We start from the raw sequence: 12,121 nt of genomic DNA, 5'->3' as shown, positions 1-12,121 counted from the left end.
CAGCCCACGGAGGTCTCTAAAGTGGAGACAGAGCATCAATGATTGATGGAAACAGTCGACCTGATGCTAGAAAATTTCCTTACTTTGAGTTAGAAGTTCATTGTAAAGAATCTGCTTCTGCTTTCAGCTTATTGAGTTTCGCCTCCACGTCAGCATTATTGAGCCTTCACAGCAGCCAGGACCCGCCCCTGCCTGCCAGTGTGAAGTCCTGCTTCTCTCAGAGCACGTGGGCAGTGTGACTTACACAGTGCCGCTGCTCCAACAATGCCCAGGGCGAACGTGGAGACGCGCGGCACCAATGCAGAGTGGGGCCGACAGAGCCCGAGGGCTGCAGGGGCGGGGAGGGGCTTAGACTGCTGCTCCAGGGCCGGAGACCTAGTGTAAGTGCCCTGGTCCTCCAGCATCACCCGTCCACCACACGTCACGCTGGTCCCTGTAAGTTAGTAATGTCGCCAACACGAGTTATGGGTCCAAAGCGGTGAGAGTCAATTTGAACATGTCCCTGCTGCCTCTCCGGTCCCTACTCACCCATCACCAGTTCACGTCACAAGGCGAAGAACCACTTCTGGGCGTTAGGTTCGTGGTCAGGATATGAGCACATACTGATACATTTGGGAAAAAACACAAATTAACATGCTGGGCTGAAACAGCTCTCCATTTTACTTCTCCTGTCACTAGAAATGGTCTGCTGTTAAATTTTTAAGGATCAGTCACCATGTGCCTCCTGCTTGGATAATTCAATCTTAGTTCTGCTGACCCAGGATTCATACTTTTTAACTTAACCCCACAGTTAGAGGAATGGAATCAGGAATGGAACCGTACTTTTGTTTTAATGTAGGAGTGGCTACAGGAGTGAGAAACCTATACAAATACAGATACAAATACAATAAAAACCTACATATTACTTAAAAAAAGAGCTACAAGACCTTTTACTTTGAGCAGTAGCTAATAAACTTCCAGTGCAGAAGAAAATGTGGATGGAACATACTGACAGAATTTCACCTGGATACAGACTCATTAAATAACCTGCACTACGAAAAAGAAAAGTTTATAAAGGTTTGGTGAATTTTTAAAATTGCTGCTCCAGGGTAGTGTTTCAAAGACAGGTACATATTCATGGTCTATTTCAACAGTCTCCCAAGTCCCACGTAACAGGAGTCATCTGCATTTTTTGAGCACTTACTACACACAGGCCTGTGTGGAGCATGAAACAAACACCATCTCCAAAGCCCTGTGAAGTAGGGATCTCCTCACTTTACAGATGAGGAGCCTGAAGTGCAGGCAGTGCCTTGGTCAAGGTCACCCACACAAGGGTCGTGGGTCTGGAAACCGAATCGGGCCGGTCTCTTGACCCCCGTGCCCGTGGACGCCCACCTACAGTCCCTGCGCTGACTGCTCAAGGTCCTGGCGGGCAGGCCAGCATGCCTTCCACTGACGGAACCCCACAAGCTCTCGGGGAGTGTCTGAGTTAGCGCTCCAAGGGAAGGGCCCAAGACCTCCTTTTAGGTGAGAACCGGAAGCACCAGCTGCGGCATACCCAGGGCCGGCTGCCAGGGTGTACCCTCCAGTTTAGGCTTCCTGTCGCTTTGCTAAACCTGTCACCCAGGAGGCAGCCCAGACCCTTTCCTTTTAGGGCACCTTAGTCAGCATGCAATACAGGTCACATGGTACACAACACGAGGCTGGGGCTGTGGACACGGCACCTTCCAGCTTCGAGGGGCACACGAGGGCAGAAATCCTGAAGGGGCTCATGCAGGGTGGGGTGACAGTGATTTGGAGAGACAGAAAGAGCAGGGCAATCAAGCGTGCGCACGTGCTGGGAAAGACGACACTGGGTGTGGCAGACTTGGGAGGCAGTAAGGAAACCATCCCACTCACAACAGAAAGCAGGCCACAAGGACAGAAGGAAACATGCTGGCTGAACAAGGTGGGGACGGGTCTTGAGCCAGGCAGAGAAGCTGAGCCTGCATCAGGAGCCAGGGAACCAGGGCGGGTTTCTGAGCGGAGCGCTGAACCAGCGGGCGGTGAGGAGTCAGACTCCCCCGGCTGTGATACCAGACACTGCTGGGGAAGAGGCCAAGCTGGTGTAAAAGGAAGATTTTGTCTGGGAACCAAAACCAAAACAAAACAAAAACCAAAAAACCAACAACACCCCAACCATTTCTCATTTTCTTTAATATTCAGATTGATTCCATTTCCTGAGATGTTTTACATGTAAAACGATGATTTAGTCTTCAGGGTATACATTTTAAAAGTACAATGAACTAGGAATAACTTTCTGGAGAAGGATATCATATGCACAGAGACAAATATTTTACTAAAGAATATTACTTTCATATGAAATTTTACTGAATCAACTTCTTGATTATTTTCTACTTGTCTAAGAAAATAATAGCAACATCGCGTCAGCATTTGATGAGAGCGCTGATGCAGGACCGCCCGTCAACCTTCCAACAATGAAAGAAGCCCAGAAAAAACAGGGCTGTTGGCGCTGTTTCAAAATCAGGGTCTTAAATTGATACACCAAGCTGCAGGAGCCGCCTATACAGTCTATGTCTCTGGGAAGCTTGGTCGGGGGCCCGTATTTCAGAGCAGAAAGTAACTGCAAGTTTGATGATAAACTGGCTGCAGTTAAGTAGAGGAGATTATATTCAACAAAAATATTTGATCATTTCTTTTCTTCCTAGCTTTCTGCTGACAATCATTCACCTATATCCCCTCTAACAGGAATTTAGCAGATGAAAGTCAAGACTATTTGAAGAGACATGGCAAAGCTGTCTAAAAATATTTGTTCTGAACAAAACCACAAAGTCATGGTTTTGAGAAATACTGCTATAAATACTTCTATGTCATGTTGGAATTATTCCCTGCAGGAAAAGGCAACACAAGAAAGAAAACAAATATTAGTATGAATTGTGACATGTTTCTTTTAAATTCCAATCTAATACAAGAGGCCTCCTTCACTCTCTAATGACAGACCCAACTTTCCATCAGCCAACATGGTTTCCATGCTAGACCAGGTGCCAGTGGTGAGTTAAATTACTTGAAATAGAAAGATTAAAGAAAATAACAAAGAACCATGCAGTTGAACACACATACTTCGCTTTCCTTCAAAAACTCCCCGAAAACTCCAATAAAGAAATTTTCAAACGTATAAATCCAGGAGGTCAAGAAGATGGGAAGAGGAGAGAGAGGAGATGAGAGGTGTGGACGTTCTGGAAGCCAGAGAGCAAAGGGGCAAGTGGTGATTCTCTGGGAGCCAAGAGAACGCCAGTGGTGAAGCAACAAGCAGCAGGTGGCCCAGAGCCCCGGGCCCCCAGGGGCCTGCAGGGGAGAGGGCAGGCATGCTGGCCTCAGGGCGCCTGTGTCCGTTCTGGTTAGAAACACCCACTCCCTCGAGATGCGACTACCTCCCGCACAGAAGTGTGGGCGCGGCCATGGGGTAGCCTAGTAAAGTGAGAGAACGGGGTTTGATCTGCACGGTTTCGCTGCAGGGTTCTAAAGCCTCTGCCTTGACAGATTTATATGTGCTGACGCAGACTGTGAGCAACAGACTTAGCTGAAGTAGCTAATGCCATCTGAACATACATGAGAAAAATATAGGTAAGTAGGGGAAAACAGAATTAAATTTTAAAATGCAATTGAGATGAATCATTCCACCTGTGACCTGTCTAGCTAGCCAGCTAGCTTGATCACGTATCTAGTAAGCAGGGACCACAGTACATCCACTTTTTTTACTGGGCAGCGAAGCCAACTGCAAACCAGTGCTGAGGTAGAAAGCAGCAGCCCTGGCTCTTACCTGGCTGGGGCTTGCTCGGGGGCTGCGGTGCTCCGGCTCCCGGCAGGGGAGGGGGGCTCGGCCCTGCAGGCCCAGCGCCCTGGGTCGGGCTCACGCTGGTCAGAGCCCCGGCGGGCAGCGGCTGGCCTCTCTTTAACAGCTGCTTCTGTTCTTGCTGGCGGAAGCGCGGAGGCACCTCGCGGGGCAGGTAGCGGGACGCAGCCGGCTGCTGGCCGCTGGCAGGCGCGCGTTTGCCATTGCTGCTGCTGGCGACAGTGCTGGTGGAAGTACTGGTACTGGTCCCGGCAGGTGGGGGCTGGCTTGAACAGGTCTTAGTAGGTTCTGGCACTAGAAGGAACACAAGGAAAAGACCCCGCGCTTTAGTAACAGCTCCTTCAACCCAACCCAAACCAAAGCAAACAAAACCTAAGGCGAGGAAGAACGGACAATGGAGCGTTGTGGAAACTGAACTGCACTGAAGGCCCGACGGAGCTCCAGGTCTGGACCCAGTTTTCCTATTATCGAGCTGTGATCCTGAGCAGCAGCTCTTGGCCACTTCCCTCACCAGTAGGACAGGTGGTTAGGCCAGGTTAGAGCAGGAGTTCTCACACCTGAGCCGGAGTCAGATTCCTGGGCCCTGCCGAGGGAACTCAGGGGGTGGAGGGGAAAGACAGCAAATCTGCATTTCTGCTAAGTTCCCAGGGGAGGTGACACCCTCGGCCCGTACTTTGAGAACCACTGCTCTCTGTCAACGTTTCTTAAAACTAAGGGATCATCAGATATCTATGAGGTTATATATATTTTCGTTTTAATTCTGAAGATAGTAGAAAATATACACATCAGTGCGTTCTGGGTTATGTGAATATTACAGCATTTGTGGCGATGGTAACTCTACCACGAAGACATCCCTCACAGCTTTACTGGAAAAGAATGCAGGTGGGCTAGTTCGCAAAGGATGCATCTGCATGGAGTGAAAGTCAAGATGCTACGAGGGTGCATGGCAGAAAGGAAGGCTCCACAGTAACATCAACAGAGAGGAGGAGTGGGGGGGGGGTGACAACCCTGAGGGGTGACGCCCAACGCAAAGAGGGGTGAGCAGCGATCCCGATGAAGAGGGGGAGCAGGCGCAAAAAGCCAGACTCGGAGCCTCAAGGTCGCTCCTGTCTTGAACTCGGAACAGTAACATCCAGGACATTACGTTTATCTTATTTGAAAAAAATTTTTTCTGCTTAATTTGTAGATGTCTTTGATCGCACAGTTGAGTAAAAGCTATGTGCCAAACGAGTGTAGACCTGGCTCTCCATACATCTTACTTCTGTGAGTAATAGTACGAAATGCTTCCAGTCCACACTGGGGATAGATGTGACTGCCTTTCACTGTCCCTTGCAGCCAGCCTGCATTTCTCGTCGCCCGTGTGGGTACCACCATCCACCCCAAGGCCATGTGCACAGCCAGTGTCCGCAAGGCCTCTCCTTGTCGCCCTGTTTCGTGACCCTGAATCCCGGATGAAGCCACCGTCCACTCTCTACCCCGACATAGACTGCTAAGGCTCTTCCTAAGTCATTACCTAAATAAGTTGAGAACTTGTGTCCACATACGAAAAACCTCTACAGAAATTTTTACAGCAGCTTTAATCAAATTGCCCCAAACTGGAAGCAACCAAGATGCCCTTCTATAGGATACAGACTGCGGCACACCGACACACCGGAAGACTGGTCGGTGTCAGAGAGAACTGAGAGGAGAGGAAGGAGGGAGGCAAGGACGGAATACAGACCGCAGCTGTGAGCTACAGAGAGCCCCACCTGCCCTGCTCACAAGACCCCTTCCCTTCCGCAGTAACCGGCAGGGCCGCCAGCCTCCATCAAAGTCGAGGCTCTTCCACCTGTCATCCTGCCCTTCCATAGGCTGGAAGCGAAGAAGGCCCACCTGAACTCATTAACCTGAAGGAGAGCAACTGGAATTAAAGCACCAGGTCTCAGCAGGTTCTGGCAGTAGGAGGAACGCAAGGAAAAGACCCGGCGCTTCAGTAACAGCAGCAGAGAACCAAGCTGACAGGAGCCTCAGGGTGAGGCGCCCCGCCCCGCCCTCGCCGCGGAGACCCCGCGGCCACGTCTTCCGGGAGGACGTCAGGACGAGGACTCCCAGCTCCCACCCCGGCCCCTGCTCTTCCACGACACTGCTGTTACTGCTTCAGGGAGATCAAAGGACAAGAGCAGGGCTATTTTTCTTCAAAACCTTCAGAGGAAGAGGAAAAGCAATTCCTGGTGCAGAAATGAAGAAGTATGCAAATAAATGAGCGTTATCAGTTACTAGTTTTGAATCTAAACCACCAATTCTAAGATACTTGATAGGGAATATTCAGTTTTCCTTGTGCTATCTACCTGATGCATTACTCAGAGTCCTTTTTAAACCTAAGATAGCCTCATTTTAAGGGTCAAAGTCCTCTAGGCCAGGCTCCCCTTTCCTCTTGAATAACTGCTGAGTAGGGTGGGCGCCAGCAGGTGAGCTAAGTGTTTCTTACATTTGTAAAAAGTGGGGAAAAAAACAACGAGGAGTAGGTCACAGAGACCATGTGGCCTGCAAAGTCTACAGTATCTGCTACCCGGCCCTTCATAGGGAGGACGACCAGCTCCCAATGCAGGACAGGAAACAGCCTGGACTATTGGACTGCGCGTCAGACACAAGCGCTCCCAGGATGAGAGCCCCAGCAGGGCGCCAAAGACTGCGCGGGCGCCGCTGTGCCGGACAGACGCGCGTCGCTAGCCCGTGTCTCGCATCTCCTCTCCGTGGTGAGGACGCCCCCTCCGTGATTGCCAAAGGAAGGGGAACGCGGAGCTACACATGGGAAAAGAAAGGGAACTTTCAGTTGAAGGAATTATCTGAGTGCTCGCCTGGAATCCCAGGTGCTCTTAATAGAGCAGAGCATCGAGCTACGAGGAGAACAAAAGTCACCCTGTGTTACACTTGTCAACACACGACTGGATGAAACGCTCACCCTGTTCCTGTGTCCTTCAGAGACTCCCCTGTGCCCCGCTGGCCCCTCTAACCACAAATGGACTTCCAGTCTTCGGACTCAATCTCTGCCCTGGACTCTGGAGAGGTCATCCAGCTGCACAATTTTGACCATCATCCCTACGCTACTGAAACCCAAATACTGCCTGTCCCACACTGTCCCCTCGAGTTTGGCCTTGATCTTCAGTCGTGCACTGGACAGCGCTGCCTGGAAGCCATTACCCTTCAAACTGAACGTATCCAGAGGCCAAACAAGAATTTCCTGGGTCTGAGCCCAGGATGGTGCTGGCTGCTGTAGGAAGGCTTGAAGCATGAGGTGTTTCTCACTGAAATGAACCAACAACTGGGGAAACAGAAATTACGAGACACAAAAGCATGGGGGTATTGACTGGAAGTCGGTCATTCAGAGGTAAGGTGATCACACACTGCCCAGTATGCCACCAACCACATGTCACTACTGAGCACTTGGCGTCTGACCCGAGATGTGCTGTGACGGTATGTGCACACTGTGTTTCAAAGAGTTAGCACACACACACACAATCTCGTTAATAGTTTTTATATTGATTTTGCATTGAAATAACATTTTGAATATACCAAGTTAAAAATATTATTAAAAGTAATCACACCTGTTTCTTCTTAGTTTTAAAACTTGCTATGAGAAGATTTAAAATTCCTCATGCAGCTCACATCTGCGGCTCAGGTTCTAGCTCTCAGGAAACACGCTGGTCTAGAAGCAGCACTGTCTTCTTGAAAGAGAGTGAGGTTTGAGCTGGCTTCTCAGAAACCTGTTGCATTTGAATAACTGTTTTCATAAAGGACCGCCCACCATGGTGGGTCACCGGTTTTTTCAGGTGAGAGCGTTCCTATTCCAGCTCTGCACTAGCAGTAACACTGGCGTCCTGCCTCACAAACAGAAAAGCATCACTGGATACCTGCAAACTAACAGGCGGGGCCAGGGGCCCGGGGCACAGGGCGGGCACAGCACTCACTCCCCAGTTCCCCGCGTGCGCACTCTCGACCCTATTCCCAGCGGCCTGAACGACTGCCACTCTGGCTGGTGGCCTGGGGGGCACCCTGGATCTGGAGGAAAAGGAAGAGAAGCCTCACTTAGCAGAGCATGACACGGAGGGAACCAAGAATCCTGACCCTGCCAAGCTGCACCTCTGGCCTCTTCTATGAGATAGTGATAAACCTCAGGCATAAGCCAGAATCTTTCAGATCCTGGCAACGAGCAGACAACTAACATAACCTCAACCAATAAATGGAACCTGAGTCTATTATTACAATATAGATGCATCTGACGGGCAGTACCTGATGAGCCATACACTCTCTTTAGGTCCAAATCTCTCAAAGAACTAGAGCAGGGCATCAAAGAAAGCCTGGCATTCCTCTTCTCAAACAGACCGGACCTAAGGCCACACCTTGACAGCACAGGCTCGCAGACCAGCCTACCTTACACATCTGTTTTCACACAGTAGAACACAGTAGGGCAATGGGAATTTAACTTGATCTGTGGATGGTCAACAAATCATGTTTTATTTAGGGAAAAAAGGAGTAGAAACCAGAGAATAACTACATGGCTAATAAAAGAACTTCCAGCAAGACATTGCAGATCCTCTCCTTTGCCTAGTAAGCTTTTACTTTTTTATTTTAAGTAAGGGCGCCATCTGCTGGTGAAAAGACAGACGTCAGATCCTTGTATAAGAAAGCAAGTCTTTCCCACAATTTCCTTTCCAAGAAGTAATTTTCTGCTTTCAGTTAAAATTTCCAGAGGGCACTGTCACAAGAGGGTCCAAATAGTTTATAAAATCCTACCATCGCTCTTCCAAAACAACAGGCTACAGTTTGGGCAGGAGCTCAGATGGGCCCCTTAGGGCTCTGGAGGACTTCATCCAGAAGGAGCTCTTTTTCAAACTTTTGCTCTACACCTTGCATCGAGGGGACCAGGAGAGGAGGAGTTTCCCCTGGTGACCCAGCCTGCACCACCTCGCTCTCCCTCCTGCCACCCGAGCCCCAGTCCTGCCATCTGGATCCCTTTTCACTCTGCGTCCATCGTCCTGTAGCACCCCCGCCACCACTCTGGTGTCCAGGCTGAAACTGCAGGCTCTGAAAGTGACGAAGTCTAGTTCCTACGTATGCTATTTTAAGCCCCTATTGCTAATGAGAATTCCTCTAATGTGCTCTGCCCAAACTCCCTTATTGTAACTGTTTCAAACTTTCCCTACATGCTTCTGAATCCTGGTACCGCCCAGCCCCTTCTCTCCGTCTATGACCAAGACCCCAGGTGCCGGAGATCGATGCCACTCCCTGATTTATGCGCCGGAGCCCCTCTACAGCCCAGTCACTGCTCCAGGAGCTGGGGACATTCCACTCCTGCCTGGAGTCAGCGGAGGGGAGAAAGACAATGAACACAACGCATAAGGTAAACAAGCACCAGGAGGTGTTAAGTGCTGTGAAAAATGAGGAGAGCTGGGCAGGTAAACAAGAGCTCACCTTTTTTAATGTTATCTGCCTATGACTTTCACCCCCCTCCCCCCGCCGTGTGTCAGTCTCCTCATTTACCAACTTACTTAGGAAATACTCAGTGAAGGCCTGTTTGTGCTGGACACTGTGCGTGGAGGAAAACAGATACGGTTCTCACCCTTGTAGTTCACAGTCCAGTGGGAGACAGATATTGTCTTAAAAGGGATTCCACAAACGTACAGTTACCAGTTGCTGCAAGAACATGAAAGTAAGTCCCTTAGGTTAGGGGCTGGGAGAAAGCACCCCGAGGAAGTGACACTTAGGCAGAGTGTGGGAAACCTCACCAGGCGAAGCGCGCAGGCGTGTGCCCGCTCGTACGCGTGGGCCACGTCTGTGAGCTCACTCCCACTGGCTGGGGCAGGACATGTGAAGGTCCTGAAGTGGGAAAGAGCTTCCGTGCTGGTGTGGCTGGAGCCCAGTGCCTGAGGGGAGAGCGGCGGGACATACGGCCGGAGAGGCAGGCGTAGACTTTATTAGGGTTTGGATTCCATCACTTGGCCAACAGCTGGAAGAGTCCCCAGGGGCAGCCTGGTGGAGGGTCACTCCATGGTGTTGTCTTGGCCACAACACATGGAGAAGCCTGGAGCCTCCAGTGTTGGGCAGAAGCTCTCTGGGGACGGGCTCCTGCTATCACCAACTCTTGGAGAGTCGAACTGCTGCGACCATCACTGGCAGTTTAAACTCAACAAGCAGGTGGCCTTGATCAAGAGCCTGTCTGGGCAGGCTCCAGGGCCAGGGGTCCTGTCCGACATCACCCCCGTGGTAGGAGAACCACGGGGGCCGTGGTCCAGAGCAGCAGCATCCGTTCTGGACTGTGCGGGGACCCACCTAGGATTCGTTCCTGCTACCATCCACCTTACGTTGCTCGTTAGAAACTTAACAGAGCAGGGGAGCATGGGGCGCCCAGTGCATTGACGTGTTTCCAAATCATACCACCAAGACGTTCTTTTAGAAAATTTTTTATTTGGAAATATTTAAGATGTACAAAAAGGTCAGCAAATCCCCATGTACCCAGTCTCCAGCTTAAGAAAGAAAAGGCTGCCAACTCTACCAAAGGCCCCTATCTGCCCCTCCCTGGCTGTGTACCCCACCTTCTCCCAGGAAATCACGGCCATGCACACTTTGGGGTTTATTAATCCCACGTGCTTTTTCTCTTGAGATGCAGCGTAGTGGCTGCGAGCTCCGCCACTCACTGGCTGGCTGTCCCTCAGTGGTGCCATCTGTAAAAGGCAGGCAAGCGGAGGATGAAGTGAGGGCAACGATATCTCACTGGGAGGGTTCTTTGAAAAGTGAACGTTAATATATGTTAAGAGCCATTTAGAACAGTGTCTGGTGCACAGTAAGTGCACTGTGAGTGTTTACATTATGTTAAAGAAAACATTCAATGACACCTGTGGAAGATAAGGCAGACTTGATCCACGGCCATCACTGTGCAACCACCGCAGTGGGGTTTTACTTCCCAGTGGGGAAGAGAGTCTGGGCTCAACTCTGAATACAGTGTGGGCAAGTGGGAACTCACAGCTAAGGAGTAGGGGTGGGGGGCAGGTGTCAGTGGACAGCAAACGCCAAGAGGAAACATCGGGGGTAATGGGGAGGGGGTTCTGGCTGCACTGACCTAACAGGATTCTTGCTGAAGGCAGGCCAGGGGGCTCAGACATCACCGGGGGACCGTGGAGGACAGAGAAGCTGATCGGATATCATGGGGGGAGGTTCCGCTTAAACTGACTCAGCAGAACCGGATTTTACAGGGAAGTGCAGAGGCGGGCACAGGACAAGGTCCAGGAGCCTGAGTGAAGCTTGGTCAAGCAGGAAAATGTCAGTTAGAATAACCCTTTCCCTCACAGAAGCAACGGAAACCACTCGTGCTGATTAAAAACAAAACCCAAGTCAATCAAATGGTGAACTGCGGATAACGACGGGAAGAAGGGAAGAAGGGAGGCCGGGCTCAGAGAGGTCAGGGGAGGCAACGGCTGAGGCGGGAGCATGGCAGCCGCACTCAGGGTCAGAGGACTGGGCCTCTGGTCTGGCCCAAGCCTCCCTCCTCAATCTGGGTCTCATGTTTCCCCTGCCTGAAAAGCGCTGTTGACAAACTATACAAATGCCGTAATGAACAGCCATCCCAGCATTTTACATACACATGTGTATCTTGTTCGTTGAAGTCTGGTCAGTTTACAGTGTTGTGTCAACTTCCGGTGCACAGCACACTGCCTGCCGTACATGAACATACATACATTTGTTTTCATATTTTTTCGCCATAAGTTACAAGATATTGAGTATAGTTCCCCGTGCTGTACGGTATGAACTTGCTGTTTATCTAGTTTATATATATTAGTATCTTCGAATCTCAAACTCCCAGTTTATCCCTTCCCACCCTCTTTCCCCCCGGTAACCATAAATTTGTTTTCTACGTGAGTCTGTTTCTGTTTTGTAAGTAAGTTCCCTTGTCTTTTTTTTTTTTTTAAGATTCCACATGTAAGTGATATCATATGGGTATTTTTCTTTCTTTCTGGCTTACTTCACTTAGAATGACAATCTCCGGGTCCATCCATGTAGCTGCAAATGGCATTATTTTATTATTCTTTACAGCTGAGTAGTATTCCATTGTATATATATACACCATAACTTCTTTATCCAGTCATCTGTCAATGGACATTCGGGTTGTTTCCATGTCTTAGTTATTGTAAATAGTGCTGCTATGAACACTGGGGCATGTGTCTTTTTGAATTAAGGTTCCCTCTGGATGTATGCCCAGGAGTGGGATTGCTGGATCATAAGGTAAGTCTATTTTTAGTCTTTTTTGGAATCTCC

At 49.9% G+C, this 12,121-nt stretch overlaps 1 protein-coding gene across 2 annotated transcripts in view; it reads right to left on the bottom strand.

Annotated features, from left to right (window-relative positions):
- The window catches only part of TNRC6C (trinucleotide repeat containing adaptor 6C), a 110,640-nt gene that overhangs the window by 47,260 nt on the left and 51,259 nt on the right, over positions 1–12,121 (bottom strand). For both annotated transcript variants that reach the window (XM_072939685.1, XM_072939684.1), the window contains exon 4: positions 3,800–4,126. In XM_072939685.1, the coding sequence (XP_072795786.1) occupies positions 3,800–4,126 (327 nt within the window). The remainder of the gene's footprint in view (positions 1–3,799; positions 4,127–12,121) is intronic.

The sequence above is a fragment of the Vicugna pacos genome, chromosome 16, assembly GCF_048564905.1.
Source record: "Vicugna pacos chromosome 16, VicPac4, whole genome shotgun sequence".
Taxonomy (NCBI): Eukaryota; Metazoa; Chordata; class Mammalia; order Artiodactyla; family Camelidae; genus Vicugna; species Vicugna pacos.
The sequence above is the reverse complement of the archived record's forward strand: the minus strand, read 5'-3'. Positions and strand labels throughout refer to the sequence as shown.